General features: G+C 39.6%; 1 protein-coding gene across 5 annotated transcripts in view; it reads left to right on the forward strand.

Moving 5' to 3' along the window:
* ZMYND11 (zinc finger MYND-type containing 11) overlaps window positions 1-18729 on the forward strand; it is a 375736-nt gene that overhangs the window by 317440 nt on the left and 39567 nt on the right. For all 5 annotated transcript variants that reach the window (XM_053713832.1, XM_053713834.1, XM_053713835.1 and 2 more), the window contains 2 exons: window positions 146-353; window positions 4650-4718. In XM_053713832.1, the coding sequence (XP_053569807.1) occupies window positions 146-353; window positions 4650-4718 (277 nt within the window). The remainder of the gene's footprint in view (window positions 1-145; window positions 354-4649; window positions 4719-18729) is intronic.

Genomic DNA, 18729 nt, shown 5'->3' on the forward strand with positions numbered 1-18729 from the left:
ACATAGGTATTTCTCTTACGTTTTTTAGCATGCTACTGTTTTATTGGTTCTGAAAGTGACTTTTCAGTAGCAGTTATTACATTATCACAGCCTAGGTAAGATTAAGTGCACTCCAACTTACATGTTTTAATACGATTTTTGACAGAGCCTGGATTCCAGCAGAAAATATTCAGGAAATCACTGTTAATGTGCACCAGCTTCATGTTAAACGTAGCATGGGTTGGAAAAAAGCCTGTGATGAGCTAGAATTGCATCAGCGCTTTCTACGTGAAGGGCGATTCTGGAAATCTAAAGGAGAAGACAAAGGTGAAGAAGAAGCAGAATCCAGTATCTCTTCAACCAGCAATGAACAGGTTTTTTTTTTTTTCCAATGACTTTTATCTGTGAGATAGTATTGTAAATACTAATAACGGGAACTTTCAGAACTGATATCAGTTAAGCACATTTCTAAAATACCCGTCATTTTCAGAGTACAGAACAAAATATAACAAAATGGGTAGATTTACACCATCCTTGAGAAGTTCAATCTTTTCATAACTTGGGAGCTTTATTTAAAGGGGCAGCAAACACCTAGTAATTATAAGACGTTTCTGTTGTGTTGCTATAGAATAATATATTGAAAAAGTCTAAATGTTTTTAAAGAAAAAATAACATCCTTTTCTTTCCTATGGCATGGAGAGTGCACGATTTCATTCCAATTACTAGTGGGATATTCAACTCCTGGCCAGCAGGAGGAGGCAAAGAGCACCCCAGCAGAGCTGTTAAATGGACATAAAACAAGTTAAGATAGAGACAAAATATAATAATATGTAAATTAATTACTTTACCTGCAAATTTATACTGCAGTGCCTCGCCATTAACCCTTTCTTTTAAGTTTCTTAATTGTACAGCTCTAACTCCCCCCACACAATTTCTTTTATGGCTGTAGCTATATCCATTATTGTTTTGGTAAAATGCACAAATGAATAGGGATTATCTGATGGAGCATGCCTAGAAGCTGTGAACTCAGGTGAAATACAATGTCTGTGTCTAAACACTGATAAGAGGGGTGGAGCACAGTGTCCAGACAGCATGGCTATTTTAAGTATTTTTGCCTATATTTAAAAATTCTTTAAAAAAAATGTTATGCAAACTATTTTTACTCAATTAGCTTTGACACTTTAAGTGTCACTTTCCTTACCCATAATCCCCAGTCATTCTCTTTGCCTCTGTCAATGGAGGATGTGCGATGGTGTCTGAAGATATTTAATCCTTTTATGGGTACTTCCCTGCAAGCAATGATTGGGGCTATGCTGTGTCCATGTCAATCTCTTTAGTAAGAGTAATGGTGGCTCTTAGCAGTTAGAAAGCGGCAAGGTTGTCTTTGCTTTGTTTCTAACATTATTGCTACCCCTTTATAGAAAGCCAGGGTTGGTTACTCTGTTCTTTCTTATTCTCCAGCTCACTGTCAGACGTGGTATGGATCTGTCAGCTGGTGTAGAAGAAAGAAGACTTCTAACCGTGAGTCCTGTATCCCTGCCCTCATGGCTTGTTGTCTAATAGGGCTGATGGGGGTAAGGGACTTGTTCTTATTTTCTCTGTGTGGGTGGACATCAAGGGGCCTTTTTTCAGTGAAAGCTAAAAAGTCTGTAAAATCCCTCAGTGGCAACATCGGTTTAACTGTAGAGATAACAGTTAACCGGTATATATGTGGGTCTGCAATAATCCTTTCAAGTTAGGATTTATATATGACCTCAGTATGAAACCCCTTTTTAGAACTAGGGGTTATTTTCTAATCCTGTACGGTACCCTGAGCAGTCAGAAACCCCTCCCTCAGTGCTAAACATTTCTTCCCTGGGTAGTCAGGAACCCCTCTCTCAGTGCTAAACGTTTCTCACTTCCCAAAGATGGTATTCATTTTATACACAATTGGGCACGGCTGTGAAATATTTTTTCAGTACAAATACAGATGTACCCGTTTTTCTTAAAGGATGCGTGTAGTTTTAATTTCATCTGCGTAGTTGCCCCGCCATTTTGGCACGCTGATACTCTTAAGGCTAAGGGTTTCTACTAATATGCCCTGAACCCTTAGGGAGCGATCCGTAACGGAGGTATGTAACTGACTAGTGGCCTCCTTTTTCGGCATCTCTCTATATCAGCTGTTCTATTCAGATAGCTCCTGAGAGTTATCTCCGCTGGGGTATTGACTCCATACCAGAGTTTTTTCAATGGGTGCACTTTAGTTTTTCAGTGCTTGGTATAATTTTTTGACCTTCCTCCCTCATTTTAAGTGGTTCCATTTTATTAATGTGGGATCTCTTTGTGTGTCTATAGAGTAGGTTTCTTTTCCTATGATACAAGATTATAGAATGCAGGTTATAAGATTTTTCCTCCTCAGAGTCTTCAGGGAATTTTGCGCAGCAATTTTATTTTTGATGCGGTCTGTATTTTCAACCATGCTCTGTGTTTTGGTGCACTTTAGTTATATGCACCAAGGGAGATTTGGTGCAAGATAAATTTCCCTCTCTTAGCTATGGGCAGGAGGATGACTTTTTCATTATCCTAATAGTCATTCAAATGTATATTGATGTACTTTTAGGTGTTTAAGGGGTACTGTTATGTTGCTGTGCTTTACAGAGCTTACTGTGTATATTTGGGTTTACAAATATTAGGTTATTTTCTCCTGTATGATTTCATGTATCATACTTTGAGTCCTCGTGTTTTTAGAACATTAGTATATTTATTCCTGTTTTTGTTTATAGGAATACAATATTTGTTATCCTTCTTTTGTTGACATGTTATTTTTTCATGTTTTCTGACTACAACCTCTTAAGGTTTTTGGTTCGTCCAACTGCCTTACATCTTGCTCTTGAACTTTCATGCCAGAATGGTGTTTTGTTTTACTGCTGGGGCTAGATGTCTTTTTATTTCTTGACATCTTAATTGTCTTGACTTTTGACTGCCATTGGTTGGCAGTTCAATTTTCGTGAAGCTAGCAATCTCTTTTATAGTAAGAGATTTCTTCTCCTTGTCGACATATTAATTCTTTACCTAGAATATTTATTATATGTCTTAGTTTTTTCTCTTATATTGAGAGGCCATTTCATGTTTTAGATTTTTAGTGTTTTAAGGACAATACTTTATCTTTCCTCATATTGAGGGGAGATCTTCTGAGTTGACATGTAAGGTGTCAGTTTTCTTTTTTATACTATAAATTTGATACTTTTGCCTCTGCTGAGGCTTTCCTTGGGAGAAAAGTTCTTCAAGTGGTGGTGCCTTCTGTTTAGGTCTTTTTTTTTTCTCCCTCCCTTTGATTCTGTGTCCTCTGGCTTGGGTATTGGTTCCCACTAGTAATTGGAATGAAATGGTGGACTCTCCACGCCAAAGGAAAGAAAACAAAATTTATGCTTACCTTATAAATTTATTTATTTCCGGGCATGGAGAGTCCACGACCCACCCTTATTTACTTTTAAGTCTGCATTTTTTTTGTATAACCTCAGGCATCTCTATTCCCTTGTGTTATCTTCCTTTTCCGTGTTTCTTCGGCCAAAGGACTGGGGATTATGGGTAAGGGAAGTGACACTTAACAGCTCTGCTGGGGTGCTCTTTGTCTCCTTTTGCTGGCCAGCAGTTGAATAACCCACTAGTAATTAGAATAAAATTGTGGACTCTCCATGCCCGGAAAGAAAGAAATGTATCAGGTAAGCATACATTTTGTTTTTACTGCAATTGTCTGTCAATAGCCAACCCCCCATTTGAAGAGCCAATCTGGGCTCTGGACTGCTGACTATAAGGATGGTCACAGTCATAAAGTTAGTTTAAACTTAAAGTGAATTGTTTTGCAGTTGTAATCAGCTAAAGCCAATTAGGGATACATACAACATATAGCTGAGTTAGCATTAACAATTAGCAGGGTGCATTTCCACCTCTAAGAATAAAAAATATCTTCTGAGACGTGACATGAAATGGGGCGAAATGAATAATACAAGTATGTTGGAAAGTTGTTGTTTTTTATAACAACATTTTATATTAAAATCTCAAGGTTACTCTCCCATTAAAGGGGTATAAAAGTGCAATAAAGAAAATGTTCTGGTGTGTAACTGCACTGTTGTTTGCATAGAACTATTGGGTCGATTTCAGTCTACGTTTTTCTTTCACAGTCAACATTGTTAACTCACACAAGTTTTGATCTCTATTTTCCCACAACCACACTTGGAATTACCGATAGTGGATGCTAATCACTGAAATACCAAATAGGTTAAAGGGTTTAATGTGTGGTGTTTATAACATATTAAACAAACTTACTGTCATTTGTATATGGGTATACTGATCAATCATGTTTTTTAAACTTTTAATATGTTAAAAATATTTTTTTAAATTCATTAAATGGACAGGAAACCCATTTGGTTCTTTGATGATTCAGATAGAGCATACAATTTTAAACAACTTTCCAATTTACTTATATGATCTAATTTGCTTCATTATTTAGGTATCCTTTATTAAAAAAGATAGCTAATAGCACCGGGGTGCTATTTGTTGATTGGTGGCTGCACATTTTATTGTTATAGTTTGCCAATTGCCATATAATCTGAGCTAGAAAACAGAGTTTAAATCAAAATAAATAACTATATATACTGATTATGTTTTTTTGTGTGTGTTTTTTTTGCAAGCTTAAGGCAACTCAGGAAACAAGAGCTAAGAAAAGTCGACGCAATCAAAATGTAGAACCCAAAAAGGAAGTAAGTTGTTTGTTTGCATATTAAACATTCCTGCCACTTCAGAATTATTTATTAAAATTGCAAGTACGTCACCTTTTTTCTCCCTTTTCCATTTTCTTTTTGTACTCAGTGTCACAACTCATTTTTTGTAGCTATCCATGCCTCACCAATTCTCTGTTATATTTCCCCCTGCTGTCTTATTATTCCGCATTTGTGTCCCAGTTATTTCATACCCTCCACTGCTATTTCTTCCACTGTTTGTCTGTTCTCTTCTTAGATATAAAATGGCATAAACAGAAACTTCCCTATTGGTTTCTACAATTAGTAGTTCTGCTTCTTATGAAAATATAGATTGTAAGTACTGCTTGCAGAACAGTATAATTTACACTTCAAATCTGACATTTACAAATTAATCTTAAACAGTAAATACCTACAATGCCTAAAAAAATAATATTTATTTTGTATAATGATGATACTCCATAGGGCTCCATGATGTGGGATATAATTCTCGCCACTGGGAGGAGGCCAAGAACCCACACAAGCTTTAATCCCTTCCACCTCCCATCTCTCCTTGGCCTACCAGGAGTGAGGTTGAAGATAGAGGTGTACCAGCTACATGTTTATTGATTCATTACCCCTGAATTTGGTCATTCAGCAAGAAGGAAGAAAGGAATTCAAGCACTCTGAATTATATAGGGGCATAGGAATACCTGGTTATGTGCGCAGTATCTCCCTATGGGATTTCAGTCATAACTACCTCAGGCATGGGGACATATCCCTTAGCCTCCCCTATGAGATTAAAGGTATTTCATCTCAGATCCTCTGCTGTACCAGTACAGCACTGGATGGGCTCTCTACTGGATTCAGCTGCAGACAACTTGCGGTACACTCACACAGCCCACAGGCTATAAGAAGAGTATCGCATAGCCAAGGGACCTAGCCTACCTAACTGCAGACACACCTTTTTTTTATTTCAGTTAGTAACCACCCATAGCCTTATTTTTTAGATCTCAGGAGAGTATCTAGACCCTTTCCCCCACAGCAGCTATTTTTGGCATTTCTATAAAAATGGATGTATGGCCCATTTAGAGAACTACTGGCTAGTATTTAAGAAAGAAAAAAGAGAACTACTGGCTGCTCACTGCAGTCAGTGGTCCTTACCGGAGTGCAGGGGGTGAGGAGCCTGCATTAGGAGTTTTTTATTTATTTATTCACTGTTAAACTTTTTTTTTACTTTTTTGAGCCTGCTGAAGCCGGGGATCAGCTCTGGGCAGGCTCTGCCCCTTCCTTTGGCGACCTTTCTCCTGTCCACAGCTCCTGTCTCCAGCCTGGATTCAGTGTATTCCAGTCACATCTTTTTAATGGATTTTCCTGACAATTCTAAAACTTTTAGAGGAGGTAGGAGCCCATTCAAAAGCTGCTGAGGGGGGGGTTCTTCAACATTAGCTGTTTTTTTTTCCTGCAGCTTCTTATTCTTTCTCTGTGTATTGCTATTATTATATTTTACTGAGGTATATTGGTACTGGGTTTTATAGTAGAGTTTCTGACTCTACTTAATTCAAAATTTAATATTTAGGGATCTGACCTAATTATATTTTTATGGAGTCTATTATGTCTGCCCCCCCCCCATGTAATTAGAAGGTGCACCCATGTGGTAAATCACCATAGAACAATGGTTTTCAATCTTGCCCTCAGGCCTCCCTAACAGTTAGTTTTAGTTTCTTCAATCAAGAAGTTTTTTATTTTAAATTGTACCGGTGCATACTATTTTCCTCAGGGGGATATGGAAGAAGATTTCTGCCCTGAGGTTTGATGATCTTAGCATTTGTAACTAAGATCCACGCTGGTTCCCACAAGACTTCTGAAGGTAACCATGAGACATCTTCAGTGTGGAGACCGGTTTCATGCTACAAGCAGCATTAAGGTATGTGCAGCCTTTTTTTCTGAGGAGACTTGGTATATCAGAACTGGCTGGCATTATTCCCCTGAATGGGAATGAGGTAAGCAGTAAAACCTATTTTAATAAGAGGGGTGTTACTGGAGTCCCTATTTTATATTTATCATTAGTTGATATTTGGGCATTATGTGACATATAAAAAACGATGTTTTATGTTTTTTTTTTTTGGCACTTAAAACTTATTGGTTTTATGCTTGAGGGTTATATTGTGTGTATATGTTTATTTTAGTGCAAAACTGCATTTCCATGCGCTGTTGTTTGGACCTACTCTGACTTTTGACCTTAAGGAGCGGAGCCTAATTTGGCGCAATTTCTTCAGGCTTAGCAGCAGCAAACAGTAACTCAGTGGCTCCTGGACTGTGTAGCTGGCCTGAAGGGTTGGAAACTTGATTTGAAGTACCCTGGGGGCAGGTAGGCGCCACAGCAGAGCGTATTTTTATCTATCTTTTGACTACATGTTGCTATAAGTACTTCTAAAACCTTATTTCTGCCCTTGCTTCTGGGTGCAGTAATTTTTGGATTAACCAACGATATTAAGTTAAATTTGGGAATAATTAAACGTTTTTTGTGCATTTTGGAAATATTTTTCACTTTTTCTTTTTTTTAAAGGCACAGTACACATTTTTTCTAATATTTATTTTATGCTATAAATAAGTTTTTAAATGACTTTTGTGGTATTACTAGTCTGTTCAACATGTCTGACATTGAGGTTTCTCATTGTTCTATGTGTTTAGAAGCTATTGTGCAACCCCCTCTAACATTGTGTAACTTTTGTACTGAAAGGGCTTTACAATGTAAAAAGCATATTTTAAATAAAGTAAGTGTGCCTAGGGATGATTCTCAGTCTGAAGAGAATCAGGATATGCCATCCAATTCTCCCCAAGTGTCACAAACTTTTATGCCCACACAAGCGACGCCTAGTACTTCTAGTGCGTCTAATTCCTTTACTCTGCAGGAGATAGCTGCAGTTATGTCAACTATCCTTACAGAGGTATTGTCTAAATTACCAGTGTTGCAGGGTAAACACAGTAGGTCAAGTATTAATGTAAATACTGAATCCTCTGATGCTTTATTAGCTATTTCCGATGTTCCCTCACAGTGCTCTGAGTTGGGGATCAGGGAATTACTGTCTGAGGGTGAAATTTCTGATTCAGGGAATGTTTTGCCTCAGACAGATTCGTATGCTATGTCATTTAAATTTAAGCTTGAACACCTCCGCCTGTTGCTTAGGGAGGTTTTAGCGACTCTGGATGATTGTGATCCTATTGTGATTCCTCCAGAGAAATTGTGTAAAATGGATGAATATTTGGAAGTTCCTACTTACACTGATGTTTTTCCGGTTCCTAAGAGAATTTCGGAAATTATTAGTAAGGAATGGGATAGACCAGGTATACCGTTATCTCCCTCTCCTAATTTTAATAAAATGTTTCCTATATCAGATACCATTCGGGACTCATGGCAAACGGTCCCTAAGATAGAGGGAGCTATATCTTCCCTAGCTAAGCGTACTACTATACCCATTCAGGATAGTTGTGCTTTCAAGGATCCTATGGATAAGAAATTATTTGTTAATCAGGGATTTCTTTACAACCTACGGCTTGCATTGTTCCAGTAACTACTGCAGTAGCTTTTTGGTTTGAGGCTCTAGAAGAGTCTCTTAAGGTTGAGACTCCATTAGATGACATTCTAGATAGAATTAAGGCTCTTAAGCTAGCTAATTCTTTTATTACTGATGCCGCTTTTCAAATTGCTAAATTAGCGGCAAAAAATGCAGGATTTGCTATTTTATCACGTAGAGCATTGTGGCTCAAATCTTGGTCTGATGATGTGTCATCAAAACATAAGCTTTTAGCTATTCCCATTAAAGGTAAGACCCTTTTTGGGCCAGAGTTGAAGGAGATCATTTCTGATATTACAGGAGGTAAGGGCCATGCCCTACCTCAGGATAGGTCGGTTAAAATGAGGGGTAAACAGAATAATACCCCCGCTTCTTCTTCCACAAAGCAGCATGAAGGGTTGGCCCCCGATCCAGGACCGGATCTAGTAGGGGGCAGACTTTCTTTCTTTGCTCAGGCTTGGGCAAGAGATGTTTAGGATTTTCTCCTAAGAGGGAAATTTCATCTTTCAAAATTATCTGCAAACCAGATAAAGAGAGAGGCGGTCTTACGCTGTGTAAAAGACCTTTTTACTATGGGAGTAATCTGTCCTGTTCCAAAATTGGAACAGGGACAGGGGCTTTACACAAAGCTGTTTGTGGTCCCCAAAAAAGAGGGAATGTTCAGACCCATTTTGGACCTCAAGTGTCTAAACAAATTTCTAAGATTTCCATCATTCAAGATGGAGACAATTCGAACGATTTTGCCAATGATCCAGGAGGGTTAATATATGACTACCGTGGATTTGAAGGATGCTTACCTTCATATTCCAATCCACAAAGATCATCATCGGTTTCTAAGGTTTGCCTTCTTGGACAAACATTATCAGTTCGTGGCTCTTCCTTTCGGGTTGGCCACAGCACCCAGAATCTTCACAAATGTTCTAGGGTCTCTTGGCTGTTCTCAGACCACAAGGGATAGCGGTGGCGCCTTATCTGGACGATATTCTGATTCAGGTGTCAACGTATCAGCTGACAAAATCTCACACGGACACAGTGTTGTCTTTTCTGAGAACTCACGTCTGGAATGTGAACATAAAGAAGAGTTCACTTGTTCCACAGACAAGGGTTCCTTTCTTGGGAACTCTGATAGACTCGGTAGCCATGAAAGTATTTCTGACGGCGGTCAGAAAATCAAAGATTTTGAATACTTGCCGAGCACTTCTGTCCATTCCTTGGCCATCAGTGGCTCAGTGTATGGAGGTAATCGGATTAATGGTAGCGGCAATGGACATCGTTCCGTTTGCGCGCTTTCATCTCAGACCACTGCAACTGTGCATGCTCGGTCAGTGGAATGGGGATTATGCAGATTTATCTCCAAAGATAATTCTGGATCAAGAGACCAGAAACTCTCTTCTTTGTTGGTTGTCGCCAGATCATCTGTCCCAGGGGACTTGTTTCCGCAGACCCTCGTGGGTGATAGTGACAACAGATGCCAGCCTTCTGGGCAGGGTTGCAGTTTGGAACTCCCTCAAGGCTCCAATCAATATTCTGGAACTGAGAGCAATATTCAATGCGCTTCAGGCATGGCCTCAGTTGGCTTCGGCCAAATTCATCAGATTCCAGTCGGACAACATAACAACTGTGGCATATGTCAATCATCAGGGGGGAACAAGGAGTTCCTTAGCGATGATAGAAGTATCCAAGATAATCAGTTGGGCAGAGGCCCACTCTTGTCATCTGTCAGCGATCTACATCCCAGGGGTAGAGAACTGGGAAGCAGATTTTCTAAGTCGACAGACTTTTCATCTTGGGGGGGGGACTTCTCCCGGAGGTATTTGCCTCATTGATTCTCAGAAGGGGCAGACCGGAATTGGATTTGATGGCATCTCGTCAGAATGCCAAGCTTCCAAGATAAGTCATCCTGATAGCGCCTTCGTGGCCACGCAGGACTTGGTATGCAGATGTAGTGGACATATCCTCTCTGCCACCGTGGAAACTTCTGTTGAGACAAGACCTTCTCATTCAAGGTCCTTTCCAACATCCAAATCTAATTTCTCTGCAACTGACTGCGTGGAGATTGAACGCTTGATTTTATCAAAACGAGGATTCTCTGATTCAGTTACCAATACTTTGATACAGGCTAGAAAGCCTGTCACTAGAAAGATCTATCATAAGATATGGCGTAAATATCTTTATTGGTGTGAATCCAAGGGTTACTCATGGAGTAAAGTTAGGATTCCTAGGATTTTGTCTTTTCTCCAAGAAGGATTGGAGAAAGGGTTATCAGCAAGTTCCTTAAAGGACAAATTTCAGGTTTGTCAATTCTGTTTCACAAATGTTTGGCAAATGTATCAGATGTTCAGTCTTTTTGTCAGGCTCTATCTAGAATTAAGCCTGTATTTAGACCTATTACTCCTCCCTGGAGTTTGAATTTAGTTCTTCGAGTTCTGCAAGGGGTTCCATTTGAACCTATGCATTCCATAGATATTAAACTATTATCTTGGAAAGTTCTGTATTTGGTTGCTATTTCTTCTGCTCGAAGAGTTTCTGAGCTTTCAGCATTACAGTGTGATTCGCCTTATCTCATATTTCATTCTGATAAGGTGGTTTTACATACCAAACCTGGGTTCCTTCCTAAGGTTGTTTCGAATAAGAATATTAATCAGGAAATTGTTGTTCCTTCCTTGTGTCCTAATCCTTCTTCTAAGAAGGAGCGTCTGTTACATAACTTGGACGTGGTCCGTGCCTTAAAGTTTTGCTTACAGGCAACTAAGGATTTCTGTCAATCATCTTCATTATTCACTGTTTATTCTGGAAAGCGTAGGGGTCAGAAATCTACGGCTACCTCTCTTTCTTTTTGGCTGAGAAGTATCATACCCCTGGCATATGAGACTCCTGAAAGAATTACGGCTCATTCTACTAGGGCTGTGGCTTCCACATAGGCTTTTAAAAACGATGCATCTGTGGAACAGATTTGTAAGGCTGCGACTTGGTCGTCCCTTCACACTTTTTCCAAATTTGATACTTTTGCTTCTTCTGAGGCTATCTTTGGGAGAAAGGTTCTTCAAGCAGTGGTGCCTTCCGTTTAGGTTCCTGTCTTGTCCCTCCCTTTCATCCGTGTCCTATTGCTTTGGTATTGGTTTCCCACAAGTAAGGATGAAATCCGTGGACTCGTCATATCATTGTAAAAGAAAACTAAATTTATGCTTACCTGATAAATTACTTTATTTTACGATATGACGAGTCCACGGCCCTCCCTGTTATTTTAAGACAGGTTTATTTTATTTTTTTAAAACTTCAGTCACCTCTGCACCTTTTTAGCCTTTCCTTTTCTCTTCCTATAACCTTCGGCCGAATGAGTGAGGGTGGAGGGGAAGGGGAGGGGCTATATATACAGCTCTGCTGTGGTGCTCTTTGCCACTTCCTGTTAGCAGGAGGTTAATATCCCACAAGTAAGGATGAAATACGTGGACTTGTCATATCGTAAAAGAAAGTAATTTATCAGGTAAGCATAAATTTAGTTTTTACATTTCTGCTGTGTTTGTGTTTAGCTGTAATTTTCCTCTTTCTCATTTACTTTACCCACATATATTATATACCGTTTTTCTCGCCATTAAATGGACTTTCTAAAGATACCTACCATTATTTTCATCATATCTTATCATTTACTATAAATTATAAAATATGAGGAAAAAATTGAAAAAAAACACACTTTTTCTAACTTTGACCCCCAAAATTTGTTTCACATCTACAACCACCAAAAAACACCCATAGTTTCTACATTTTGTCCTGAGTTTAGAAATACCCAATATTTACATGTTCTTTGCTTTTTTTTGCAAGTTATAGGGCCATAAATACAAGTAGCTCTTTGCTATTTCCAAACCATTTTTTTTTTTCAAAATTAGCAATAGTTACATTGGATCACTGATATCTGTCAGGAATCCCTGAATATCCCTTTACATGTATATATTTTTTTTAGTAGATAACCCAAAGTATTGACCTAGGCCCATTTTGGTATATTTCATGCCACCATTTCACTGCCAAATGCAATCAAATAAAAAAAATCACTAAATTTTTCACTAACTTTTTCATAAACTTTAGGTTTCTCACTGAAATTATTTACAAACAGCTTGTGCAATTATGGCACAAATGGTTGTAAATGCTTCTCTGGGATCCCCTTTCTTGAGAAATAGCAGACATATATGGATTTGGCGTTGATTTTTGGTAATTAAAAGGCTGCTAAATGCTGCTGCGCATTACACGTCTATTATGTCTAGCAGTGAAGGGGTTAATTAGGTAGCTTGTAGGTGTAATTTTAACTTTAGTGTAGTGTAGTAGACAACCCAAAGTATTGATCTAGGCCCATTTTGGTATATTTTATGCCACCATTTCACCGCCAAATGCGATCAAATAAAAAAACTTGCTGACTTTTTCACTAACTTTAGGTTTCTCACTGAAATTATTTACAATTAGCTTGTGCAATTATGGCACAAATGGTTGTAAACGCTTCTCTGGGATCCCCTTTGTTAAGAAATAGCAGACATATATGGCTTTTAAATTGCTTTTTGATAATTAGAAGGCAGCTAAATATCCCTGCGCTCCACACTTTGTATTATGCCCAGCAGTTAAGGGGTTAATTAGGTAGCTTGTAGGGTTAACTTTAGCTTTAGTGTAGAGATCAGTCTCCCACCTGACACATCCCCCCCTGATTCCTCCCTGACCTCTCACAAACAGCTCTATTCCCTCCCCATCCCACAATTGTCACCGCCATCTTAAGTACTCGCAGAAAGTCCGTTTTTTTTTTGTAAGCATTTTTTTTTAAATACATTCATAGTTTCTGCAGTGTAGGTTCCCCCCCTAACCCCCCAACCTCCACGATCCCCCCTAAACAGCTCTCTTTACCTCCCCCCTCTTCCTATTTGTGGCCATTTTAGGTACTCGCAGCTGCCTGCCAGTACCCAATTTCTTAAATAAATGAGCTTTTTTAATTTTATTTTTCATTTAACCCCATTTTTCTGTAGTGTAGCTGCCACTCCCAGATTCCCTTTACAAAGAAATATTTCCCCTCTTCCTCCCTCTCCCTCCTCCCTCTCCCATAGAAATACTAGTGATCGTGCACGCCCCTTGTGCATGCACACTCACATCCCTCGTGCACCCGCACACGCGCCTTGTGCACGCGCGAACGCTCCGACCACCTTGCCGGAACTAGTCCAGTGATGGGCCGCCCACCCACCTCCCTGCAGCTGCTCCCACCCACCAACGATCGGCACCAATGCAGAGAGTGGCCCTCTCTGCATTGGTGTGCCAAAACAGATATTGCAGTGATGCCTCAATATTGAGTCATCAAGGAATACCTTGAAAGCGGCTGGAAGCAATCAGGATCGCTTCCAGCTGCTTTAAACCCCTAACGACGTACAGGGTACGTCGCTGGTCTTTAAAGACCAGTTTGTGTATGACGTACCCTGTACGACGTGTGTCATTAAGGGGTTAAAGGGACATGAAACCCACATTTTTTCTTTTATGATTTAGAAAGAGCATGCAATTTTAAACAACTTTCTAATTTACTTCTATTATCTAATTTGATTTATTCTCTTGATATACTGTGCTGAAAAGCATATCTAGATATGCTCAGTAGCTGCTGATTGGTTGCTGTACATAGATGCTTTGTATGATTGGCTCACCCATATGCATTGCTATTTCTTCAACAAAGGATCGCTAAATAATAAAGCAAACTAGATAATAGAAGTAAATTGGAATGTTGTTTAAAATTGTATTCTCTGGGGCAGCACCTTGAATGGTAGCAATATTGGGAGCTCCGTGTGGATCACTGTTAATCTGCCTGTTATCAGTGAATTAAATGACCATCCAGTTATATTACCTTTATATACAGATTCTACAGATCAAGATAAAGTGAAATAAGTATTTCCCTTGAGAATACCAACGTTGCGCACCAATCCGGAGTGTTGAGGCCTAAGGCAAGCTCTTCACAGAGAGGTTCTCAACACCCCCCCCCCCCCCCCCGGTAGTAAAATAGGCCGGGTAAGCAGTGCACAGACACTGGACAAAATATTTATTTTTGATATCAACCTTACTTATGTTTATGTCATACCATCACTATTATTGAGACTATATAGCAGGAGAACTAAGAGCCTTCCTTACCAGCACATATCAGCTAAAGATGGCGTCTGGCGCCGAAACAATACTCTCAGCCGTAACAAGGCTACTGCTGGATCACCATATGAGGATACAACAGACTTTGGCAGCGGAATGGGACGGCCTCCGTGTGTTAGCTAGACAAGTTGGCCGCAGCTGCGCAAAGCCAGGAGACCTGGCAGAGAAAACGGAAGAAGTTACTGGTTACCAAGGGCCTAGCCATAGCTTCTCAAACCCAGTACCTCAAGTTCAAGCTTTGGCAATGGCAGTATCACATCTGAGCCCACCTGTTAATCCTTCTACAGCAGTGGTCGAAGATCCAGCTGGCGTCCCGGCCGTGACCGGGATACAACCACAAGCTTCCAGGCAACAGCAGACCGCTACAGCAAGGACAGTCCCCGGACATGACTCACCTCTCCTGCTGCACTAGAGATATCAGCGAGTTATGTCGGGAGGACCGTGGTTGGAAAATGACAGTGGGGGAACTGAAACAACCTGAGACGCAACCTGCCTACCGCGACAATATTACTGTGGAGACTTGGGCCACAACTGTGAAATCTTCCGGTGCATATCACTGCCTACCTGTGGAAAAAGCGAGACCGAGTGTTCAATCATCAGTATGGGGCATCTTTCTAGGATCTCTCAGCCAGCCGTTGATCCGCATATACTCTCTTCTTTTCTGCCGGACTTTTGACCCTGGGGGCTTTCAGACACGACCCAACACAGTAACTTGCATACTCTACCACTGGGTGCACATGGAGGAAAAGAGAAAAAACATTCTTCTACGGGGCTATGGACTGCCTGTGCTTGGAGCTGAAAAATTGAGCTTTAAGTAAAAGTAAGGCTAGCTTCACATTAGCCTTTTGTTCTCGGTGACCTAAATACATGCTGCCTTTGGTAGCCCTATCTAATACTGTAGTGACCACCTCGCCGGTGGCACCCACTTAAGAGTACACGGGATGTTCTGTACTACAGGTTTGGCGCAGGGGGAAAAAATACTTCATGAACTGAGGTGATTAAATGATCAAATTGCTTTGTCACAACTCTCACTCTGTTTTTGCATGCTGGACCTGCCTGGGACTAGGTCTCATAAGTGGACTACGGCTCATAATATTTTAATCCTTTTTGGATGCTAAATGTAAGCCTACTTCCTATGTCCTGTTTAATATATATGAACGTGAATGTTTTGTACCCTAGAGCTTATTTTATCTCTTCTTGAAAACCTATTGCGCATAGGTTTCACAGGAGGGTGATGGTGAGGCCCCGGTCATTTAGAATAAGATTAAAGTTAGAATATTAACTACATGCTATTATGCTTTTAACATAAGCCTCATTGTCACTGTTAAGAGCTCATAAGCTTCTTCATCACATTTACCTTTTTAATGGCTGTATATGACTATATTTATAGCTAGGATTGGCTTTATTACTTAGCTATAGCTGTTAACTTCTTAGGCTCTTCCCACTCTGGTACTAGAAATTTTTTAGGACGCCTACATAGTCACTGTACAGGAGCTATTAAATATACAAGCAGGGACTGCAGTACATGTAACCTGTATCAGCGCACCAGGAAGCTAGCAACCTCAGCTATTATAGACTGTCCTATTTAGTTTATTATATGGTGACACCCCTCATGATACACATCTCTAGCAATTTTTACAAGATATATTACACAGGCTTTGAAACAATGCAACAGTTTCCTTAAGCAATATATATTTTAACTGTCTCACATCATAAATAGAGGCATCCTGATCCCAAGTTTCTAGAGTCCTTTTAGCCTCATATGGGTTTGAGTATTAGTCCTTACTCTGTAGACAGTGGCCAAGCCCATAGGATAGAATAGGAAAAGTACTAAAAAGACTATGGGTATCCCTGTCAACTTTCCTTATATGATTGATCCACTGTCTCCCCTTTGAAGAATATTCCCCTGGGTCCACTCGGGGACACATACATGTCATAGCCTGGTGTCTTCTGTAACCTGTTGATAGTTAACGAGAATATACTCCAAGATGTTGTACAGATAAGTGGCTCAATAGCGACTAATACTTGTTTTTGTAACCTATTATATTTAATGTTGGTTATTTGTAATTCTAGATCATATTTCGGGCCCAAGAGTGGCCATTTTATTATTTTCTTTTCTCTCTCCCCCCCCCCAAAAAAAAAAAGTCCCCCATCAGGTTATAATGCTATTTCATGGGGTCCAAGAGAGGCCCTAGATACCATCGGGGGTGAACACTTTATATCTTAGTTTAACATATTATATGGGGATACACTTCTATAGAAACCATGAGGTTAATTTTGTGGGGGGAGTTTTTTGTATTCTTTGCATGTATACTTAGACAATGTTTGTATTTATATTGTGATACATGTCTTTTAAAATACTGCTTCATTGTCATGTTATGAGCTAAACCTCAATAAAAACTATTTAAAAAAAAAATTGTATTCTCTACTTGAATCATGAAAGAAAATGTTTTGGGTTTAGTGTCCCTTTAAGCTGGTTGTTGGTTCCTGAGAGTGTGCTTTTCTCTGTGTGTATTATGTCTCCCTATGTCTCCCTAAATACAAAAAAAAACAAATGCCAAAACAATGTGTCATAATCCTAATTGAAAGGGTAGCAGATTCATGAAAAATGTAAGGAAAGCATTTTTTTACAGAAAGGGTGGTGGATTCATGGAAGAAACTTCCAATTAAGGTGGTAAACACAAAGACTGTAAAGCTATTCAAAAATGCCTGGAACGTGCATAAGTTTATGTTAAGTAAAAAGTAATATGGGTAGACTTGATGGGCCTTTTGGTTCTTATGTACCATCAAATTCTATGGCCTAGATTACGAGTTTTGCGAAAGAGGCTGTGCGGTGCTAACAAGCACACTTACCTGCAGCGCTGGTATTCCGAGTTTTCAGAAACCCGGCGTTAAAAGGCAAGAAGTGAGCGTTGAGCAAAATTTTTCTCATTACCGCACTCCAATACCAGCGCTGCTTAAGTCAGCAGTGAGCTGGTCGTACGTGCTCGTGCACGATTTCCCCATAGGAATCAATGGGGAGAGCCGGCTGAGAAAAAGTCCCTAACACCTGCAAAAAAGCAGCGTAAAACTCCTTAATGCAGCTCCATTGATTCCTATGGGGAAATAAAATTTATGTCTACACCCTAACATGAACCCCTAGTCTAAACACCCCTAATCTTACACTTATTAACCCCTAATCTGCGGCCCCAACATCGCCGACACCTACATTATATTATTAACCCCTAATCTGCCGCCCTCAATGTCGCCGCAACCTACCTACATTTATTAACCCCTAATCTGCTGCCCCCTACGTCGCTGCCACTATATAAAAGTTAGTAACCCCTAAACCTGTCTAACCCTAACACCCCGTTACTTAAATATAATTACAATAAATCTAAATAAATATTACTATAATTAACTAAATTATTCCTATTTAAAACTAAATAGTTACCTGTAAAATAAACCCTAAGCTAGCTACAATATAAAATAGTTATTAACTATTTAATAACTACCTAGCTAAAATAAATAAAAAGTACCTGTAAAATAAAACCTAACCTAAGTTACAATAACACCTAACACTACACTATAATTAAATAAATTAACTAAATTAAATACAATTACCTAAATTAAATTAGCTAAAGTACAAAAAAAATTACAGAAAATAATAAACAAATTACAGATATTTAAACTAATTACACCTAATCTAATAGCCCTATTAAAATAAACAAACAAAAAAAACCTAGCCTAAACTAAACTACCAATAGCCCTTAAAAGGGCCTTTTGCGGGGCATTGCCCCAAAGTAATCAGCTCTTTTACCTGTAAAAAAATATACAAACAACCCTCCCAACAGTAAAACCCACACACCCACACAACCAACCCCCCCAAATAAAATACTAAAAAAAACTAAGCTCCCCATTGCCCTGAAAAGGGCATTTGGATGGGCATTGCCAATAAAGGGCAGTTAGCCCTAACCTAAAAATAAAACCCACCCAAAACACCTTTAAAGAAACCTAACACTAACCCCCTGAAGATCGACTTACCGGGAGAAGTCTTCATCCAAGCCGGGCCGAAGTCCTCAACGAAGCCGGGAGAAGTCTTCATCCAAGCCGGGCGAAGTGGTCCTCCAGACGGGCAGAAGTCTTCATCCAGACGGCATCTTCTATCTTCATCCATCCGTCGCAGAGCGGGTCCATCTTCAAGACATCCGACGCGGAGCATCCTCTTCATCCGACGACTAAAGCTGAATGAAGATACCTTTAAGTGGCGTCATCCAAGATGGCGTCCCTTAGATTTTGATTGGCTGATAGAATTCTATCAGCCAATC

Source organism: Bombina bombina, chromosome 5 (genome assembly GCF_027579735.1).
Source record: "Bombina bombina isolate aBomBom1 chromosome 5, aBomBom1.pri, whole genome shotgun sequence".
NCBI classification, from domain to species: domain Eukaryota; kingdom Metazoa; phylum Chordata; class Amphibia; order Anura; family Bombinatoridae; genus Bombina; species Bombina bombina.